Here is a 20,011-nt window from a genome sequence, read left to right on the forward strand (position 1 = left end):
TACTTTCCATTTTTGTATATGATTTAAAAACACCGTAACTTCAAAATTGTCCTTAGCCAATCAAAAAGAATGATTCATTCATTCCAAATTTCCCCACACTTTCTTTTTTTTCCCCAAGTGCGATAGAGATGATGATTAACATATCTGGAAACTAATCCTTTTATTAAACTTTGATCAGAACGTTTCAACCCAAAACATATTTATTGTCATGTCACCATGGAAATCATCATCATCTGTTATTACGCAATAAATAATCATGATGATAAGTTTGAATCTTGACGGGAACTTCAAATACTTTGAAAAAAAAAATAAAAAATGAATATCATACACTGTATCATACTCTCTTTGATTGTTTTAATCTGTGACGATGCTTTTCCCTTTGTATCTTTTCAAGATTAATTTAAATCTCCTTGAAAATGAATTCTCATGTCCACTTTAGAAAAATAAATAAATGAGTAACAATAAGACAAGTGAATGGAGCATGTAAATGAATTATCACACTTGCCACTTCCCAAAAAAAGAAAAGAAAAAAAAAGGTGTATTCCAATGACAAAAGGAACTTCATCGAATCTTACTTGATCCGAGAGATCCGTGTGTGAAAAAAAAAATAGTATTATATCAAGATCAAGTTGGACAAAGAAAAACTTGTAATCTTTATCCTTTGTGGCCAATTGATCAACAATAATAATAAAAAAAAATAAACACAACATCTAAAAGATAGATCAAGTCACTTTTCTTTTTTCAAATTGACATATCTTCTGATAATCATCCTATACTGCAAATGTAACCATCGAACTCAAGTGTACATGCATAGCTTAGATATGAAGCCCTATTTAGTTCATTAATATGACATCGTAGACATCATTATCATCATCAACTGTCAGATCATGACTATATCAAATATCTATAACGATTGAAATGCCTGTCAACAAATAACAAGAACACTATAAACAATATACATAGTATAACGAGTTTTATTATTTCCAGTAATGCTAATAATAATAATAAAAAAAAAGAGAGGTAATAATGCAGAAGATAAAGTTTATTCAAAAAGAATTGGTATATATTTCTAAATTAAGGTTTTATATTCTATTTGACCGTAGACTTGATCCAATTCTCCACATCCAAGGGGGAGATATTGATTTGAGCCAATGATGCCGTCCATAATTTATCGATAGTCGAAAGTGAGCTACCTTCTATCGTCGACGATTGTATGCTAATATTTTTTGGTATACGCTGTGGTAGACCATCGGCCCAATAATACCCATTTTCCCTTAATAGCAGATTGTTGCTGTTGTTCATAAATGTTGTAACGAGATATAATGCTGTTCCACTTCCTTCTTTTGGTGTTAACATGATAAAGTCAAAAAATCGTCGTACTATACCACCCAAATTGAAAACTGACGTATGAGCAAACAAATTCGTTCGAACCGTTCCAGGATGGTAAGCTAATTATAATAATAATAAAAAGAGGTTTAATAAATAATACTACCTTGCCTTTTTCTTTCTTCCTAATGTTCGAATACTTTACAATTGACTTTGATACAACTTGAATGTTCAGTTAACCTTTCCCCAAGCTTTTTGGCCAATAGAGTCACACACATTTTGCTATGTGCATAATGATGCAATCCATCCAGAGTGTAACAGGTTTTTGCCATCAAAGGATCCAATTTATTGACAGCGTATAGTGTAGAACTAGATGCAAAGAGAATATGACCGTGATCTTTGTTCATGAGAGGTAAGAGAGATACTGTAAGGAGCAGAGGAGAGAGATAATTCTATCAATATCGATACGAAGAAAAAAAAAATTAAAATCAGAGATTAAGTAATGTTAATCATAGGTTAATATGAAGATTAATTCTTATATATATATATATATATACTTACTGTTTGACATTGTGCCTCTAGTCCATCCTTGGTGACAGTATATGGAATATTCATAACACCAGCATTATCTATATATATATATATATATATATAAGAAAAGTGAGGTTAATATAGACAAAGGACACCAAAATTATCTTTAAATATAATTCTAATCATGATAAATATACTTACTAATAAGAACATCGATTTTCTCTTCCCTGAGGAATGATTTCATCTGTATAACAAAGGTATGCACATCATCGAATGAACAAAGATCCAAAGTATAAAACATCACATCGTCTGACCCTGTCAATTCCTTTAATCTATGCTGGGCTTGTTTTCCTAGACTGGACGTTCTTGATGCTTTGAATACAACCCAAAAAAAAAAAAAAGGTGAGTAATAAATGAGATAGATATAACTATGCATAAAATTCATTATTACCAATAATCACACGAAAGCCAGCCATCAAAAGTCCACGAGCTATTTCAAATCCTATACCAGAATCGCCACCTATCATGATGATGAAGTAAGTCCATGATATTTTTTTCATATCTAATTTTTTTTTTCCTCTGAAAATGTTCTGATTACCTGTGATAATAGTAGTACGTTTGGTACTGGAAGAAATTCCTTGAGCATCCTTGACAAGTTGATCAATGGCATATTCGGTTGTCAAATGGGATGGAGCACCTAGTAATCCACGTTTCCATATCAATGTTGAGATTGTTTCTACAATACCCAGCAAGTAAACACATATTAAAGGCGGAAGAGCAAGTTGATGAAGAAGTAGATTGCATTGTTGTAAGGTCATTGTAGCACGAGGATGAATACCAAGAGGAGAATCTTCATGTCTATTGAAGGCATTATCACGACGAAGAATATAGATCAGATAAAGAACTGAAAATATCCATACAAAGATAAGAACATATATCCATATCATTATGGTAATTGTGGAGAGACAGAAAGAAAAGGAAAAATAAAAGAGGAACCGAAATTTTTTAATTGTGCATTTTCTTTTTCTTGGAGCTGTGCTTGAAAAAGTCTTTTTCTTTTTCTTTTTTTTTTTTTTTATTGGCTGGGGACTTCTTCTTTCTTTCTCCCTGGTATTCAAAACTTTTTGACTATCACATAATGTCCAACTTTTACTGGAAAGCAGGAAGTCTTTTAGGTCAAAAAAAAAAAAAAAGAAATAGGAACATATCAAAACATGCATTTACTCATACTACCTGTATTGGAACATGTTTATTCTTTCTAGGGTTATCGTCTGTTGGTTTGGCAGCTTTTGGGACACATGGTCTTGCAAAATATGTCAACAATGATACTACAAAGATTGGAGTAAGCTCATATCAATTGAATAAATAATTGAATATTTATTTTTTTTTCAAAAAAAAAAGGAACACTAGTTAATTTGTGTATTTATTGGTGAATAATAGAATTGGAAATTGGCTGCTGAACTACAATTTATGAATGCAGTAACCTTACTTGTATTATCTTCCATCCCTCCTTCTGTCCGACGAATCCATCCTGCTGCTATGCCTTGTATACTAGGTGGTGCTTTGGCTTTTAGTGGATCAATTTATCTTTTAACTCTTAAGAGAGATCAATTCCGTGCCTTGGGCCCTGTCACTCCTCTTGGTGGATTAAGTATGATGGCTGGGTGGGCATGTCTTCTTTTGTGATATCTTTTTTTTTTTTAATCACATGTAGCTAGTTATCTTTATTTCTAATTCGTTTGTTTATATATGAATAAAGTCAAATAATCCTTCATGATTATGTACGTTGTGAATACCTATATGGTTTTTATAATCTTCATACTCTTATACTATATAGTCGTCTTTAATATCTATGAATGAAATTAAGTATGATACTAACTAACAACAACAATAAAGAAAAAAAAACACCATCATGATTGAAGTCAGAGAAAGAAAAACCCAACAACAGGATACTTTTGAACAATTGTCCTCTTTTAGTCGAATGACTTCGATTGTCCTTGATATTTATCTTTTTTTTTTATATATATTTATAGAAAATCATCATCACCATCATTATGCATTGCATATATAGGAGTTCAACATTCTATTGGCTTTTATTTCACTGTCTTTTTCTATAGTTATACATTGAGGGAGGGTATCTCTTCTACTATTCTATTGTATCCATCAATAATCATTGCCCTTGCTACGACGCGCTGATTTTTTGTTTGAATGTCGCTGTTTCAGTTCTTTCCGTTTACCATCTTCATATTGTCGTCTAGTATAGAAAAGAAAAAGAGTTAATATTCACATATCCAGTTTGCATGGATGATTCTATCGCCACTTACCTCTTTTCCAGTCGTGCTAGTGACTCTGGATCAGCTTCACGTTGGACCATCACTGCCTGCTTGATCATCCCAGTCAATTTCTCGTAACAGTCTTGTACGTTTTTGCCTTGTGATCGTGTTCTATCCGAAGTAATTACCAGTTCACCTACTTTATTCAACCTATGTGAAGTCTGTTCATAAATACAATAATTCATTAGAGCTATTCTTTTGTTTTAATATAATATACATCTATCTTACCTTGAGTTTCTCTCTTGCATAAGCTGGGATCCAGTGTGCATTGTCTAATTGGAGCCGCAAATCCACTTTGGTGCTAACTACAAGGAAAACAAAAAAAGAAAAAGGAATATGATAAGAAAAATAAATAAATAAATAAATAAGAACGTTGCACCATTGACAAGAATCAATTAAAAAGTACAGGAAAAAGAGACTTGCCTTTGTTGACGTTCTGTCCACCAGGACCACTATGAAAACAAAAACAAAAAAAAAAAGGAATAAGTCATAACATCATTTAATGAAACAAAAAAGGGAATGATACCTTTTTTTATCTATTACCTACTACGACTATAAGCTACTGTCACTTGGTCTTTTGGAATGCTATCCTTGCTGAATCGAGCGATCCATTGTTCGGCTTCATTGTATGTAAATGGCTTGGATACTGTCGAATACCATCGGGTCCATTGAGACAAAGTTAACTTTTTGGAAAATGTCCATAATATCATATCAGTAAAATTAAGAAGAAAGAATAGAAAAAAAAAGAAACAAAATAAAGAATGACAGAAATAATAAAATCCCATAGGTATTAAATCGCAGCTGGAGACAAAAAAAAAAAAAAAAAGAGATATTTGGTAACAAAAAAGTTCAAAAGACAAAAAAAAAGTCTTTTGAGACAATCTTTTTATTTAATATAAAATGATGATTAAAAAAAAAAAAAAAAGAGTTAACACACATGACAATACATACACCACTATATGTAATCATCATTTCATGTCCATTCCACTAGATCCTTTTTTCTTTTTTTTTTTCGTCGTTTCCTTTTTGATGTCTAATCTAAGCCTTGGTTTCTTCAGCAGAAGCATCGGCAGCAGGAGCTTCGGAGGAAGAGATATGGGCCTTCAACACATCCATGGCTTCAGCAATCTTGCTATCCAAAGCAGCTTGTTCTTCCAACAAATTCAATAATTCACTGTTGTCCATTTCCAAAAGCATACCAGTGATCTTGCCAGAGTACTCGGGTTGTTGAGCATGGATCAAAGGATATAAACGTTCACCAAGCATTTGCTTTTGCATTTCAGGAGGAGCAGAGGCCAAAGCAGCAGCAGTCAAAGCACCATTATCTTGTTGTTGTTCTTGACCATTGGTGGCAGTACGGCCTTGTTGTTGCTTACGTTGACCAGCAGCTTGACGGTTACCTTGAGCATGAGCAGCACCACGAGCAGGACGAGGACCACGAGGAGGACGACCTTGCATGTTAGGATTGAAACCTTGAGGGTAACCCATGGGTTGACCTTGTTGAGGTTGAGGAGCCCAACGAGGACGAGGCATCATACCATTAGGAGGGAACACAGGACGTTGACCTTGACCCATGAAACCACCAGGAGGACCATAAAACATGGGAGCACCAGGCATGTAACCAGGAGCACCGGGCATAGGAACAGCCTATTACAAAAAAATAAAAAAAAATTAAAACTCTATTATTTTCTTTTTTCTTTATTATTATTATTATTCTATTTGTACTTACTTGTTGCATACGCATTTGGTTACGTTGGGCCATTTGAGCTTCTAATTGAGAACGACGAATTTCCTTACGTTGAGCCAAAGCAACATAGATAGGCTTGGAACCAATCATACGACCATTCATTTCAGTGACAGCCTTGGTAGCTTCATCAGGAGAGGAGAAACAGACGAAACCAAAGCCCTTGGAGTTTTCCTTTTCATCACGCATGATCTTGGCGCTAGTGATGACACCATAAACAGAGAATTCTTGACGAAGCTTTTCATCATCAATATCATCATCCAAGTTCTTGACATAGAGATTGACACCTTGGTACTTGGCAAGTTTTTCCATCTTGGCTTGTTCGTATTGACGACGGAGTTCTTCTTCACGTTCAGCTTTCTTTTGAGCACGGCCAACATACAAAGTCTTACCCTTGTGTTCAGTTTCATTGAGACTGTCAACAGCCTTGTGAGCATCTTCAAAGTTTTCAAAGTTGACAAAACCAAAGCCCTTGGAGTTACCTTCTTCATCCTTGGAAATCAATGCAGAGGTGACAGGACCAAATTTGGTGAACATGGCAGTGAATTCATCATCAGTGACTTCAGTATCGAGGTTCTTGACGTACACATTGGTGAACTTGGCACGTAATTCTTCGATCTTGGCTTGACGTTCCTTACGAGGGACATGGTGACCGACGAACCTATGATCATATATATTTTATGAGCCACTACATTCCTCTTTTCAATGTATAAAAAATACTTACACTTTCTTGTCGTTCAATAACATGCCATTGACATGTTTGATGGCATTTTCAGCAGCTTCTTCAGTTTCATAATGGACAAAACCGTAACCCTTGGAGTTTCCACTTTCATCCAAAGCAATCTTACAGGACAAAATGTTACCAAAGGCAGAGAAGGTGTCATGTAAAGCCTTGTTATCAATAGAGACGTCCAAGTTCTTGATGAAAACATTACCAGAACCAGTCTTACGGAGAGAGGGATCACGTTGAGACCACATGATACGACAAGGTTTGCCCTTCACCAAGGTGTAGTTGAGAGTTTCCAAAGCACGTTCACCTAAGAGAAAAAAAATTCATTAATAACTAATTAAATACTGCCATCTTATTTTTATTTTATTTTACCATCAACAACATTGTGGAAGTTAACATAAGCATAACCCAAACTACGTCTGGTAACGGCATCACGACATACACGAATAGAAGCAACAGGACCGATCATGTTGAACATTTCAAAGAGCATAGCTTCGGTAACAGAGACATCGAGTTCACCTACATAAAGAGAAGCAGTAGTGGAAGGGACAGCACCAGTAACTTCTTCAGGTTGTTGTTGTTGAGGAGGAACAACAGGAGCTTCAGCAGCATTCATGATAGGAGAAGACATTTTTATATAGTTTTTCAATTTTTTTTTTAAAAAGTAAAAATAGATTTTATATAGTTTTTTTTCTTTTTTTTTCAAGTGAATATGATTTTACAAAAAACAAGTGACAAAGTCAAAGTTATAATGAAAAATCAATAATAAAAAAAAAGGGTGGTGGTGGAAATGAGTGTGTTGGTGAAAACAAAAAGGAAAGAAAAGAAAGAAAACTTTTTTTGGTCTTGTCAGGTGTAAATAAGAGAGAAAAAAAATTTTTAAGCTGGAGTTTAATTCGTTCAGTTCCATATTTGGATCACGTTTGTATTATTATGTGTTAAGTTTATGTGTCAAGTTGCTGACTTGATTTCATTGGAATAAATTAGAAAAAACTCATCCATACATTTGAATTTTATATAATTTAACCAATCATTACGTTGATAATCAATTGATCCAATCAATTTTATCACCAAAGAAACCCTTTTCCTGATACAAACGTTGTATGTGTGTACCTGAATAATCTCTTTTTTGATTCTCCGTTATAGTCAAGTCAAATCTAAAGCTTTTTTATTATTATTATTATTTTTATTATTATTTTCATATAATAAAATAACTATGAGTATAGACCTCACTTGAATTGATCCAAATAACATGTAGGACAAGCATATCCTCACTAATGCCGTTTTTGAATGACAGACCACTTTAAATCTACATTTTTATTGGTTAAACTTGATAATCATGATTTCCTAAAAAATGATCTTTTCTTTTTTAATATAAACAGACATCCAAATGTTAAAGTTGCCGCTAAAAAGTGGACTTTTGCTACAAACAGGTAATCATCATGTTCTAACGTCGTACCACTCACTATTAATATTCGGTCCTCAAATTATACACTTTATTCACTATATAAAAGTAATTTTCTCTTTTTTCACTTTCTTCTTCATCACTTTTTTTTTTTTTTTTGTATTTTATATAATCCCCCATTCCTTACCCTTTCCCTTCCTTCCTATCTTGTCAGTAATGAAAATCACCTTTTGTATTACTGCTCTTTTGGCAGCTTTGGCTGTAGATGCGGCTCCTCATCATTTAGACCAAGGCAATGTTTTCACTTTACAATCTAATCCTCATTACCAACGTAACGCCACCAATGAAGTGTACCATTCTGTATCCAAGTATGCTCGATTCAGTACTGCTGTTAAATCACTTGCTGTAGGGAATGTGCCTGTCAAAAACTATCATCATGACCTTGCTTATTATGGTGTTGTAACCATCGGTACTCCTCCTCAAAAGTTCAACATCAATTTTGATACTGGATCATCTGATTTATGGGTAGCTTGTAAGTAATCATCACCATTTTTTTTTTTTTTTTTTTTTTTTTTACTTATTCGTTGAATTCAAATATCCATTTAGCTACTCTTTGTTCTTCTTGCAAGGGACATAAAAAAAATTTGTTTGATCCCAAGAAATCAAGTACCTATCAAAAGGATGGTCGTCAATGGAACATTGGTTATGGTGATGGATCATCTGCATCAGGTATTGTTGGGTATGATACTGTTCGTTTAGGTAGCCTGACTATCAAGAAACAAGGTATCCAATTGGCTAAACAAGAATCATCCTCTTTTAATAACGATCCCATGGATGGTATTTTGGGTTTGGCTTTTCCTTCCATCTCATCTGTCAAAATCAATACACCTATCACGAACTTGATCAACTCAAAAACTTTGACATCTCCCGTTTTTGGTGTTTGGCTTGGAAAAGATAATCAAGGTGGTGGTGGTGGTAAAAAAAAAAAAAAAAAAAAGAAAGTTAAAAAAGCACTCCCTTATTTGTACATCAGGAACAATTTTGGTGTCTAACACGACCTCTTTCCCCTTTTATCCATTTTTTTAAAAACAGAATATACTTTTGGTGGATACAACAAGAAGCATATCAATGGTCCTTTGACTACCGTTAAAGTCGATAAATCTCAAGGTAAAGAACACATATATGATGATTGATTGAAGGGATGATGGGTGATCGAATGGATGATGGATGATTGAATGGATGATGGATGATTGAATGGATGATGGATGATTGAATGGATGATGGATGATTGAATGGATGGTGATTGATTGAATGGATGATGGATGATGGCAACGATAGATGATGACAAAGGGGATATCTTTTTCTAATTTTTTTTTTTCCTCATATCTCATGCTGTTGATGATGATGCTGATTGCTGTTAAAATAGGCTTCTGGGGTGTCAATGTAAGCCAACTGAAATCAGGCAACAAGAAGATTCATGGTTCCTTCCATGGTATTCTAGACACTGGTACCACACTTCTTATTTTCCCTGATGCGATCGCCCAGGAAGTGGCAAAGGCATATAAGGCCAAGGACAATGGTGATGGTACATTTACTATTGACTGCAATGTGTCTAAGCTCAAACCATTACAATTGACAATGGGTGGTAAAGATTTTGAAGTGAGTCCTGATTCCTTGGTATACCAAAAGAATGGATCTAAATGTACTGCTGGTTTTGGATCTGCCACTGATTTGAATTTTGCCATTATTGGTGATACTTTCTTGAAAAATAACTATGTTGTATTCAATCCCAAGGTACCTCAAGTACAAATTGCTGCATCAAAGAAATGAAGCGTAGTAATATAATAATTATGATTATCCTATTTTATGTAATAAAAACTCCAATTGTAATTTTACAAATTAGCGGTGATTCGTTTTTTTATATTGGATGCACGTCGTGAACTTCTTCATATTCTACTTGTGTAACAGCATAAAAGTTCTAATAAAATGATGAACCAATGCAAATAATCATATACCAGGTATTTTTTAAAGTTTGACTTTTATTTGAGAAAAAAAAAAAAGATATGTACACAAACAAAAAGGTAAAAAAAAAAAAAAACAAGGTATCGATCAAAATAACGATATAAAAGAACGGAACTCAAACTAACAAAAAAAAAAAAAGTAAATAAATAGGAGGGGGGAGAGAGAGAGAGAGAGAGAGATGGATGGGTATGATATCAAAGTAATTTACTAAACTATGTAGATAGGAACTAACTAATCAAAGTAAAATGGTGAGAAGAGATGGAAGATGCAGATGTAAAAGAATATATATAAGGAATCAATGAGTTGGGATAAATCAATCTTCTATCAAAAAGTCCTCCATGATGGATTGGCTAACATCTTGAATACGGTCGTCAAATTGAGCATATAAAATACTTTCGATTTCGGACAGCCATAGATGTAACCATTCAGTCATAGCCTTGGTTGCATCGGATTGTTGTCTTTCGTTATAATAATCAGATTCATCGGAATTCCATGATGTAGTAAACGATGATGATGATGATATAGTAAGACGAATACGACGACGACGATGACGAGGTTGTTGTTTTTCTGAATTGGTGAATGGTACTGATTGACGAATAATAATATCAGCAGCTTCCTTGGCGTTAACAATTAATCCCAATTGAATAGACATTCGTTGATTCAATACAGTCAATGTTTCTGTCAATTGACTTGCGATGGCATGTGCTGTACTGGCAAGATGATCATCATTTTTTGTTTTATATTTGTTGTTGTTGGTAGATGATGTCATTTTCAAAGGTAAAGCTGGTAAATTGGAATCCACAAGTGGGCGTACAGAAGCAATCAAGTTGGCTCTCATAAAATTGAGATGATCACGAAGCGCATGGATAAAGGGGCATAACGAAGCTTGACAATCATTCACTATATATATAAAAAAAAGGGGGAGGGGGGGAAGAATATGAGTAAGTTTAAGAAAGGAGTTTCGTGAAAGGGAGATAATCATAAACAAAACGTAGTGACAGGTTATCAAAAAAAAAAAAAAAAAAGGGAGTTCTTTTTTTTTTTTTCTTACCATGGTCAGGATAGAGTAAGGTATAAGAATGAGGAGCAGAACTGATAATATCGTCAATGGTAGTTTCCATAACTTGATCTACAATACTTTCATAGTAATCGGTCAAACTATTTGAAAGCATATAAGAGTTGATAGGAGTTGAAGGAATAACATAGGGCTTCAAGTCAACTTGTGGTGATGATAGAATAGTTTGTTCGTCTTTTTGAAGTGGTAAGGCAGATACGTAAAAGAAGAAAGAAGAGACAAAGAAGAGAATAGAAGAAAGCATATCTTTTTTTTTTGTTTTGTTTATTATATTGATAAAAGAAGGGAAGGAGGAGGAAAGAGGAAGAAGGGAATAAAAGAAAGGAATGGGTTTAATGAATATTAAAAAAAAAGTATAATGTAAAAAAAAGTAAAGAAAGAAGAAAGAAAAAAAAAAAAAGGAAGGATTTTGAATTTTTATGTAAAAAAAAAAATCAGGAATTACTGACAAAGTTACACAACGTAAAGTTCCCAAAGTTCCTTTCAATCCCCCCATATAAACTAAAATAATCATCATGATTTCTTCTTTTTCGTTAATTTTTGAATATCCCGGATTAAATCTTTTTCTTTCCAAAATCTATTTACAATAAAATAAAAATAAATAAAATAAATAAATCATAATAATAATAATAATAATATTTAACTTACAATACAAGACAAACTAAACAAAAACATATACAACCAATTCCAATATGTAATAACTTTTGTTGAAAGGATTGCCAACCAATCTTTTCTTGAGATAAAAATGTCAATATCCAACTAATTCCAAAACAGGTTAATGTTGTTCCACTTGGTAACCAAGATCCAAATTCTTCTTCTTGAAAGAACCATCTTATATAATACCAACTATAAGTAATTCGAATACAAAGATTCACCATATTTGCTAATACTAATCCAATAGCACCTAATTGAAGTATATACATAAAAAATATACCAGCTGTCATAAAACAAAAAGAGAATCCTATCATATAATAACTTAATCTTGCCAAATCAGATTTTGATGCTACAGCTTGAACAAATCCTTCAGTAATACCATTGATTCCCATCACAGGTACATATATACAATAAAATGATAATACCAAAGGAGCATCACCTTGAGACCATTTCTTTCCAACCAAAAGATCAATCAATGTTGATGTATAATTTGTACCAAAACTTATAAATATTAATCCAAGTATCACATGAAATCGTAATATTAAAATTAATACATCTTTTGCCATCTTTTTTGATTCTTGTTTTCCATTCTTGTTCAATAATTTAGAAAATAATGTACGTCCTGTCTCTTCTAATGGCTGAAATAAAATACGTACAATCAAAGATCCTATATAAAAAATAAAAATAAATTTCAATTTTTATTTATCATCATTCTTTTTTTTTTTTAAAAAAAAAATTAAATTAAAATTACCATAGTTAACCACAAATGCATAAACACCTTGATCAGCATCTGAACTTAAAACAGATACTAACATTTTGTCACCTTCAGTAAGTATATGTTTCAATAAAGATTGTTTTGTCAATGTAGATCCTAGTGTAGTCAGTGTTGAATCAAACCAAAATGTCCTTTTTTTTTTTTAAAAAAAAAAAATAAAACGTATGAAAATCATCATCATCATCATCATCATCATCATCATCATAATAATAATAAAAACACCAAGTTTATACTATTTTTTTTTTTTTATTTACCTGCCATTGGAAGAAATCAATTTTCTTGGTAATAAACTTGATAATGTCATTTCTCCTTTTTTCACTTTAAATAAAAAGTAACCAGAATAACCCAAACATATAGTCAAACCAAATACGAATTGAGCAACAGCAAAGGCTAAAACACCAAAAGTATTTTCATCGATATCTGATCCAGTTGCACCCCATAGTGTTAATCCAAATGTAATCAAACATCTAAGTATAACTGCCACACCTTCTATAGTCACACGTAATTGAAAATACATACGATTCAATGACATAATAAATAGAGGTTCCACACAAAGTTCAATCAAAGCTGCAGCACCAAATAAGATAACAGATATACGATAATACGGATATAAAGTTGCCACTGTATCATCAATTGTATAAAGATAATAACTACAAGCCAAACATGTTGTTATTAGTCCAAAAGCTGTAGGAATATATGAAGCATTGGTCACTTTTTGTTCAAGACCTTCAAGGGTATTTTCAGGTACTGGTCCAATATTTGTTTTGTTATTCTTGTTGTTGTTGTTATTGTTTGAATCACCACGTACTAAAGCACATCTATATCCTTCGCGTGATATAAATAAGATGGTAGAAAGTAATAGTTCAAGTTTGACTGAAGCAATACCAAAAGTTTCAGCAGTTGTATAACGTAATATGATTTGATGAAGAAAAAAGGTAAGCATTCGAGATATTAATTGTAAAAGGATAAGATAGGAGGCACCTTTAGCAGTTGAAGATAATAAATTATTGTCATTTTTGGTGTTATCCGATGAACTATTGTTAATATCTATTTTCGGTGTCATTGACTTCAAAAAAAAAAAAAAAAAAAGAGTAAAAGAGAAAAAAAAAATGATTTTTTTTTTGTGGAACTCTTGATGAAAAGGGTAATTTTAATCTCCGGATTGGATCATGATCATGATTAAGTTACCAAATGAAAGTAATCAAAAAGACAAGTTCAATAAATAAATTAGTAAATGAATAAGTAAATAAATAATGATAAATGATGATGATGATAGTTATTTTGGTACAGGAGATGATTTTAGAAAAAAAAAAAAAAAAAAAGGGGAAGTATGTGCTGAGTGTGAATCAATTACTTTTGCATCCTCAAAATTAGATGAACTTTTTTTTTTTTTTTTTTTTTTTTTTTTTTTTGTTCGTTTTCTTTCTTTCCCATCTTTATATTTTTCTCCTATTTCTTTTATCTCCCTTCTTTTTCTTTTTCAATCTTTTATATCACATTACTGTTACTCTATTCTTTCATTTACTTATTTTTTTTTTGTAAAAATACGCGTTGTATATACCTCCTTTTTAGTCTATTGATACTACCATCACAATGGAGATTTTTGGCATGACCAAAAATAAGTCAAAACAACGGTCTAGACTAACTCCAGATACTACTGTTCCTTTTTCAACAAATACAGACAATATACTTCCACCTGCGCGAACTTGGTCATCACATACTTCTGAACACTCTTATACAACTTCTGCTCCTTCTTATACATTGGATGATTATTATGGTGGAGGTAATATATATATATATATATATATATTATATTTTATATATAAAAAAAAAAACTTTTTTTTTTCTTCTATAGGTGATCTCTCTCCAACAAGCCCTCAATCTCCTGTTATAATAGATCCTTCTCCAAATGCATATAATGGTTTAACTGAAAAAGAAGTAGAAGCTCTTTTTGAAAAAATGCTTGTAAGTTGAAATTATATCCATATATATTATATATATATAATAATATTATTTTTTGGTATAGACTCGCCGTGGTATTCATGATGGAAATGCTCGCTCTGTTATGCTATCATTTCCTACTGAAAAGAAATGGTTAATGGTATCTCAAGATAAACAAGCAGAAACAACCTTACCCGCTCCTATGGCAACGACTTCTTCCTCTAGTAAAAAAAATCATCATCATCACGAATATAAGGAACCCGACAAAAGTACACCTGAATTCTACATCAAACAATTTTTGGAACCTGATATGTCTGGTGTTACCCCTAGATTGGTTGCTCATCTAGCCGTTAGTCTCCGTACAATGCCATTAAGGTAAACCAATACAATATAATATATATATATATATATATATACATATATATACGATGAATTGATCTTATCTTTTTTTTTTAATACATATATCATAGTTGGGTACGTCAGTTTATTGAATCTCGGGGTTTACAAGTGATTACAAATGTCATTGGCATGTTGAACAAACGGGAACAAAAGTAACTAATTGAACATCAAGAAGATGATTTAAAGAAATTCATTTTTTTTTCTATTATGATTCTTCTTCAGGACCGAAGCTGATTTACAAATGGAAGCAGAAATTCTCAAATGTTTCAAGTCATTAATTAATAATAGGGTAAGATATAAAGGAATCTAAAAAAAAAAAAAAAAAAAAAAAAAAAACAAGGAAACTTAGTGACATTTATGGTTATTATTTAGTGGGGTGCCCGTGAAGTGATTGCCAATCCTCAATGTATCTATCATATCGTACTTTCATTGGTATCACCTCCTGTAACAACAAGAAAACTGGTTTGTGAAGTACTTGCTTTTGTTTGCCATGTGGATTTACCAAAAGGTCAAGAAATTGTGTTACAGGGAATGGAAAAATTAAAGGAATATCGACATGAATATGGACGATTTGATGCTTGGCTCAAGATATTGGAAGCTACTTTGGATGGTCGTGGTCGTATGGGTAGTCTAGTTGGCGCTAGTGAAGATATCAAACGACTTGGTGGTGCTCCTGATAATCAATTGAGTGATTATGCCGTAAGTTCTTGATATATATATATATTATCTACTTCTAATCAATGATTTTTACTTCATATTATAGCTTTCAAATATGATGCTTGTCAATTCGATTATTACTGTCATTGAAGATTCTGAAATTAGAGTCCATCTCCGTAATCAACTGAATGCTTGTGGTCTTCAACGTATCATGGATAAGATGATGGAATATAACAATGAACACCTACGACGACATATTACCATCTATAAACAAATGGGCAACAATGATTATGAAGATATGCTTGAAACTTATAATGACAAAATTCTCAGCAATATGGATGATCCTCGTGATGTTTTTGAATCTATTTTACATCGGGTGGAAGGTACAAGAGGATACGATTTTTTACTCAGTGCTCTACAACATTTATTACTCATTCAAGATCAAGGCCCTGTTCAGTAAGTTAGCTTCTTTATACTTTTATTAAATCATCAACAAAATGATAAAACTTATTTTATTATTTATTATTAGAGTACGATACTATCAATTACTCGATAATCTGGTAACTCAGATAGTACTGGATAGAAAAGGACTCTCATCTGATGATTTTTCTGGTGGCGTTGGTTGGTCTGTAGCATCTCTCGTGGAAAAATTTGCAGAACAAGATCAGTTACAAACGGCAATCAATGAAGCAAGAGAATCGAAGAAAATGTATGAAAAGGCTATCAAGGAAAAGCAAGAATTGGAGATGGAAATCGGTTTACAAGGAGGTAAATTATTTTAAATGAAAAATAAATGTTTTTTTTTTTTTTTTTTTTTTTTTTTTTTTTTTTTGGTTTGTTTAATGTGAAAATGTCACTCACTGAATTTATAACCTAGATGGATTGGTTGGACAACTTAAAGACAAAACAAATTCATTGGAAGATTTGCTACGAATGTCTCGACATACAATCACAACGCTACAACGAAAGCTGAAAGATGTACAACAGGAATATCAAATGAATATCGCAGCAATGGATAAGCAATTGAAGGAAATGCATCAACTGGCTGTGGAAACGAATGCTGATATCAAGGCACAATATGGTGGTGATCAAGCAGGCCAACCTACTCATTTTGTTGTTGGAAGAAATGATGTTTCGCGTGCTTATGATAGATTACGAGCTCAAGCGATCTTGGAAGGAAAACCTGGGGAAGAATCTGAAGTAAATTAATAGAAATTAGTGTACATAAATGAAGGCTAATTCCTTATTTTATACATGTTATTAGGAAATACCCAAGGCTGAAGGTCTTTCTGATACTTTCAAATCAACGCTGACGCAACAACTAGGATCATCTAATGTACCGAATGGTTTTGTTATTCCTGGAACTTTGCCTTTGATTGGATCAACAAGACGTGGCATGCAGCAATCTTTACGTAATGAGGAAACGCCTGAATATGAAAGCGGCAATAAGGAACAGCAACAACGACAACAACAACAACAACAACAACAACAGCATGGGAATGGTATCAAAATGCAATATGAAGTCAAAGAACAAATGGATGAATTATTACAAAATGTTAATAGTGCAACAGTAGAATCGATGGAACATACTGATAAGCCTATCAGTGCTCTTGCTGCAGAATTAGAACAACAACTACGAAAAACAAAAGATGGAAAGCCTCTGCCTCAAAGAACAACATCTTCAACGACATTCAAGCAACAGGAAAACACAGAGAACAACAAAAAAATGTCTGTTGATCAACCTTCTCGATCATCATCATCTACTGGTGTCACATCAACTATATCTTCAACATCAGAACAAGGTACTGGTGAAATTCCTCCTCCACCACCGCCACCACCCATACCTGGTATGACCACCACTGGAATTCCACCACCACCACCACCTCCTCCTCCTCCTCCATCTGGAATATCAGCAGGCTCGATACCAATTCCACCTCCTCCTCCTCCAGCTGGGGTATCAACAAACTCCATACCTCCTCCTCCTCCGCCTCCACCACCAACTGGGATATCATCAAGTGCCATACCTCCTCCACCACCACCTCCTCCTTCCTCTTTCTCTTCGTCATCTGAACCTTCCAAAACAGAAAATGACGCTTCTGGAATCCCAGTACCTGCTCCTCCTCCACCACCACCTCCATCTGGATTACCAAATGCACCTCCTGCACCTTTAATGGCTCCATTACGAAAGACAATGCGCTACCAACCGGATGTCAAGACACGAGCTCTTCAATGGACAAAAATGCAAGCTAACTTTATTAACAAGACAGTATGGGCAAGTAATGATATTGATGAAATGGCATTGGAAGATGAATTGGAAACAATTGGTGTATTTGATTCTATCCAAGAACTATTCGCTCAAAAGGTGATTGAAAGAAAGAAGCGACAAAAACAAGAACGAAAACAAGAAATCTGTATTTTGGATTCTAAGAAAGCATACAATATCAGTAAGTGAGGAAAAAAAAAAAAAGGTAATATATGGCACCTGGTAGATTGATTCATTTTTTTTCTTTTCTTTTAGACATTGCTTTATTGGCCAAGTTCAAACATATTACTTTTGCAGATGTTGCTACTCGTATTCTCTCTATCGATGACAAGTTTTGTACCGAAAATCTCTTGTCCAACTTACAATTGAATGTACCTACAGCAGAAGAAATGGGCAAGTTATCTGTATTTGTCAAATCTGCCTCAGAGGAAGAATTGGAACAACTATCAAAACCAGATACTTTCTGTGTCGAGGTAAGAGAAAAAAAAAGGTAGAATATACTACAGCTTATTGATGTTTTTTTTTTTCTGTGCGTAGATGATGAAAATCGATCGTTATAAGGAAAGAATCGACAATATGCTATTCAGATGTACCTTCAATGAAAAATATCAGCAACTCGCAAAGGTAAAAATAAAAGTACATGAAACAAATGTCGTCATCTAATTTTTTTTTTTTTTTTTGTTATTGTATAGAATATGAGCTCTGTGTTAGAGGCATCCATTGCTTTGAAGGATTCGTCTTCATTTAAGGAATTATTACGAGTAAGTGAAATGGAATATTTATACATCGTTGTAGATACTTATTTCGTCATTACTTTATTACTAGCTCATTCTTGTGCTTGGAAACTTTATGAATGGAACCACCTTCCAAGGTGGTGCTTTTGGTGTTAAGATCAGCAGTATCAACAAGGTAAAACAAATATATATATACATCATTTTGATAGGGGATGAAGAAAATAGGAGAAAGTCCTAATGATATAACTCATCTTTTGTATATATGTCTTAGCTTGTCGACACAAAGGGAACAGAAGGGGATACAACATTGCTTCACTTTTTGGTGGATACAGTGGAAAGTAAGATGCCACGGCTTCATGGGTTTTTGGATGATCTTCAAGAAACAGGTCATGCATGTCGGGTGACCTTACAAGACATGGTAAAAGATTACAATGAAATTCGAAGTGGATTACAAAAGCTTTTACAAGAGTTAGACAATCACTATGGCGATGATTATGAAGCACCTGAAGGAGATCATTTTGCGAAGACCATGTATGCATTCAGAAATGAAGCCATTGACAAATTTGAACAGCTCGAAGTCCGGTATACCTCTATGGATGTGGCTTACAAAGATGTGGTTACCTTCTACGGTGAAAATCCTGATCAGATGAAGCCTGATGAATTCTTTGGTATCTTCAAGACATTTACTTCTAGTTGGGAGGTAATGATTTAAATAATAATAGAAATAATTGAATACAGTCATGTTTTACTTAACAAGTTTAACTCTTCTTTTTTTTTTTTTAACTATTATATTAGCGTGCTATGAGTGACAACAAATCAGCAAGATTGAAACTTGAAAATATGGAACGTGTACGTCGTTTGGACGAAGAAAGGAAGGAAAGAATCAAGGCACAAAAACTTCGAGGTGTGGACACTAGCGACGGTAAGTTGATCGTATAAATTATTATATCATCCTCATTTTCTATTTTCTATTTTTTTCTAGTGGGAAGTACAAGCAATGATGAGGACAAGAACATCATGGACAACTTGCTGGACAAATTACGTGCTGGTGAATTGGATACAAGTACAAAGAGACGTGGAGAACGTTCAGCAGCAAGACAACAAGCACGTATGCAACGAAGCGAATCGGTATTGGCTCTTCAAGCAGAAGATTTACTCAAAAGTATTCAAACAGATGATACATCATCCCCTTTTGTTCCTAGATCTAGATTACTTGCCCAAAATTGATCATGTTGTTTTATATATTATTATTATTATTATTCTTTTTGGTATGTTTGTACAATACAAGCATAACTTTTTTTTTTATATCATTCATTTCATTCCTTTTTATTATTCTTATTTTTTTTTTTATTTTATACAATATATCATGAATAAAATCTATACAAATACCTTTAAATAGAAATCATGCTATGATGGGTGGTT

General features: G+C 33.2%; 9 protein-coding genes across 9 annotated transcripts; 4 read left to right on the top strand and 5 right to left on the bottom strand.

Moving 5' to 3' along the window:
* Positions 1–1,019: 1,019 nt before the first annotated feature.
* Positions 1,020–2,836, bottom strand: BX664DRAFT_387685 (uncharacterized protein). Its single transcript, XM_051549400.1, has 6 exons — positions 2,456–2,836; positions 2,309–2,377; positions 2,059–2,229; positions 1,888–1,955; positions 1,532–1,778; positions 1,020–1,448 (listed from the first exon to the last, which is right to left on the bottom strand). Exons 1-6 carry the CDS (start codon positions 2,802–2,804, stop codon positions 1,090–1,092), a joined length of 1,263 nt encoding a protein of 420 aa, XP_051398458.1. The 5' UTR covers positions 2,805–2,836; the 3' UTR covers positions 1,020–1,089.
* Positions 2,837–2,946: 110 nt separating this feature from the next.
* Positions 2,947–3,676, top strand: BX664DRAFT_338398 (uncharacterized protein). Its single transcript, XM_051546429.1, has 3 exons — positions 2,947–3,032; positions 3,120–3,199; positions 3,298–3,676. Exons 1-3 carry the CDS (start codon positions 2,996–2,998, stop codon positions 3,541–3,543), a joined length of 363 nt encoding a protein of 120 aa, XP_051398459.1. The 5' UTR covers positions 2,947–2,995; the 3' UTR covers positions 3,544–3,676.
* A 344-nt stretch (positions 3,677–4,020) lies between these two features.
* BX664DRAFT_351794 (uncharacterized protein) lies at positions 4,021–4,900 on the bottom strand (the record flags this gene model as incomplete). The annotated part of the gene is made up of 5 exons (XM_051547663.1): positions 4,021–4,111; positions 4,182–4,351; positions 4,419–4,491; positions 4,610–4,642; positions 4,734–4,900. The coding sequence occupies 5 exons, from the start codon at positions 4,898–4,900 to the stop codon at positions 4,021–4,023; spliced, it is 534 nt and encodes a 177-aa protein (XP_051398460.1).
* A 150-nt stretch (positions 4,901–5,050) lies between these two features.
* Positions 5,051–7,467, bottom strand: BX664DRAFT_300742 (uncharacterized protein). Its single transcript, XM_051542356.1, has 4 exons — positions 7,037–7,467; positions 6,659–6,971; positions 5,920–6,595; positions 5,051–5,837 (listed from the first exon to the last, which is right to left on the bottom strand). Exons 1-4 carry the CDS (start codon positions 7,293–7,295, stop codon positions 5,229–5,231), a joined length of 1,857 nt encoding a protein of 618 aa, XP_051398461.1. The 5' UTR covers positions 7,296–7,467; the 3' UTR covers positions 5,051–5,228.
* A 751-nt stretch (positions 7,468–8,218) lies between these two features.
* On the top strand, positions 8,219–10,126 carry BX664DRAFT_338407 (rhizopuspepsin 6 precursor). Its single transcript, XM_051546430.1, has 4 exons — positions 8,219–8,601; positions 8,676–9,044; positions 9,162–9,236; positions 9,496–10,126. Exons 1-4 carry the CDS (start codon positions 8,286–8,288, stop codon positions 9,897–9,899), a joined length of 1,164 nt encoding a protein of 387 aa, XP_051398462.1. The 5' UTR covers positions 8,219–8,285; the 3' UTR covers positions 9,900–10,126.
* A 45-nt stretch (positions 10,127–10,171) lies between these two features.
* On the bottom strand, positions 10,172–11,549 carry BX664DRAFT_360838 (uncharacterized protein). The gene is made up of 2 exons (XM_051548195.1): positions 11,143–11,549; positions 10,172–10,991 (listed from the first exon to the last, which is right to left on the bottom strand). Exons 1-2 carry the CDS (start codon positions 11,408–11,410, stop codon positions 10,405–10,407), a joined length of 855 nt encoding a protein of 284 aa, XP_051398463.1. The 5' UTR covers positions 11,411–11,549; the 3' UTR covers positions 10,172–10,404.
* Positions 11,529–13,678, bottom strand: BX664DRAFT_380240 (Rft protein-domain-containing protein). The gene is made up of 4 exons (XM_051548890.1): positions 12,850–13,678; positions 12,572–12,726; positions 11,815–12,487; positions 11,529–11,743 (listed from the first exon to the last, which is right to left on the bottom strand). Exons 1-4 carry the CDS (start codon positions 13,656–13,658, stop codon positions 11,680–11,682), a joined length of 1,701 nt encoding a protein of 566 aa, XP_051398464.1. The 5' UTR covers positions 13,659–13,678; the 3' UTR covers positions 11,529–11,679.
* A 338-nt stretch (positions 13,679–14,016) lies between these two features.
* On the top strand, positions 14,017–17,079 carry BX664DRAFT_284042 (armadillo-type protein; the record flags this gene model as incomplete). Its single annotated transcript, XM_051541618.1, has 10 exons — positions 14,017–14,378; positions 14,451–14,560; positions 14,622–14,911; positions 15,007–15,087; positions 15,158–15,224; positions 15,308–15,634; positions 15,699–16,048; positions 16,122–16,360; positions 16,470–16,792; positions 16,857–17,079. Coding segments are annotated over exons 1-10 (2,199 nt in total), but the record flags the coding sequence as incomplete, so codon positions are not given.
* A 321-nt stretch (positions 17,080–17,400) lies between these two features.
* BX664DRAFT_338414 (uncharacterized protein) lies at positions 17,401–19,912 on the top strand. Its single transcript, XM_051546431.1, has 8 exons — positions 17,401–18,036; positions 18,111–18,328; positions 18,393–18,479; positions 18,548–18,616; positions 18,681–18,764; positions 18,861–19,289; positions 19,385–19,511; positions 19,572–19,912. The coding sequence occupies exons 1-8, from the start codon at positions 17,442–17,444 to the stop codon at positions 19,814–19,816; spliced, it is 1,854 nt and encodes a 617-aa protein (XP_051398466.1). The 5' UTR covers positions 17,401–17,441; the 3' UTR covers positions 19,817–19,912.
* Positions 19,913–20,011: the final 99 nt, after the last annotated feature.

The sequence above is a fragment of the Halteromyces radiatus genome (genome assembly GCF_025201355.1).
Source record: "Halteromyces radiatus strain CBS 162.75 chromosome Unknown BX664scaffold_6, whole genome shotgun sequence".
In the NCBI taxonomy this organism is placed as follows: domain Eukaryota; kingdom Fungi; phylum Mucoromycota; class Mucoromycetes; order Mucorales; family Cunninghamellaceae; genus Halteromyces; species Halteromyces radiatus.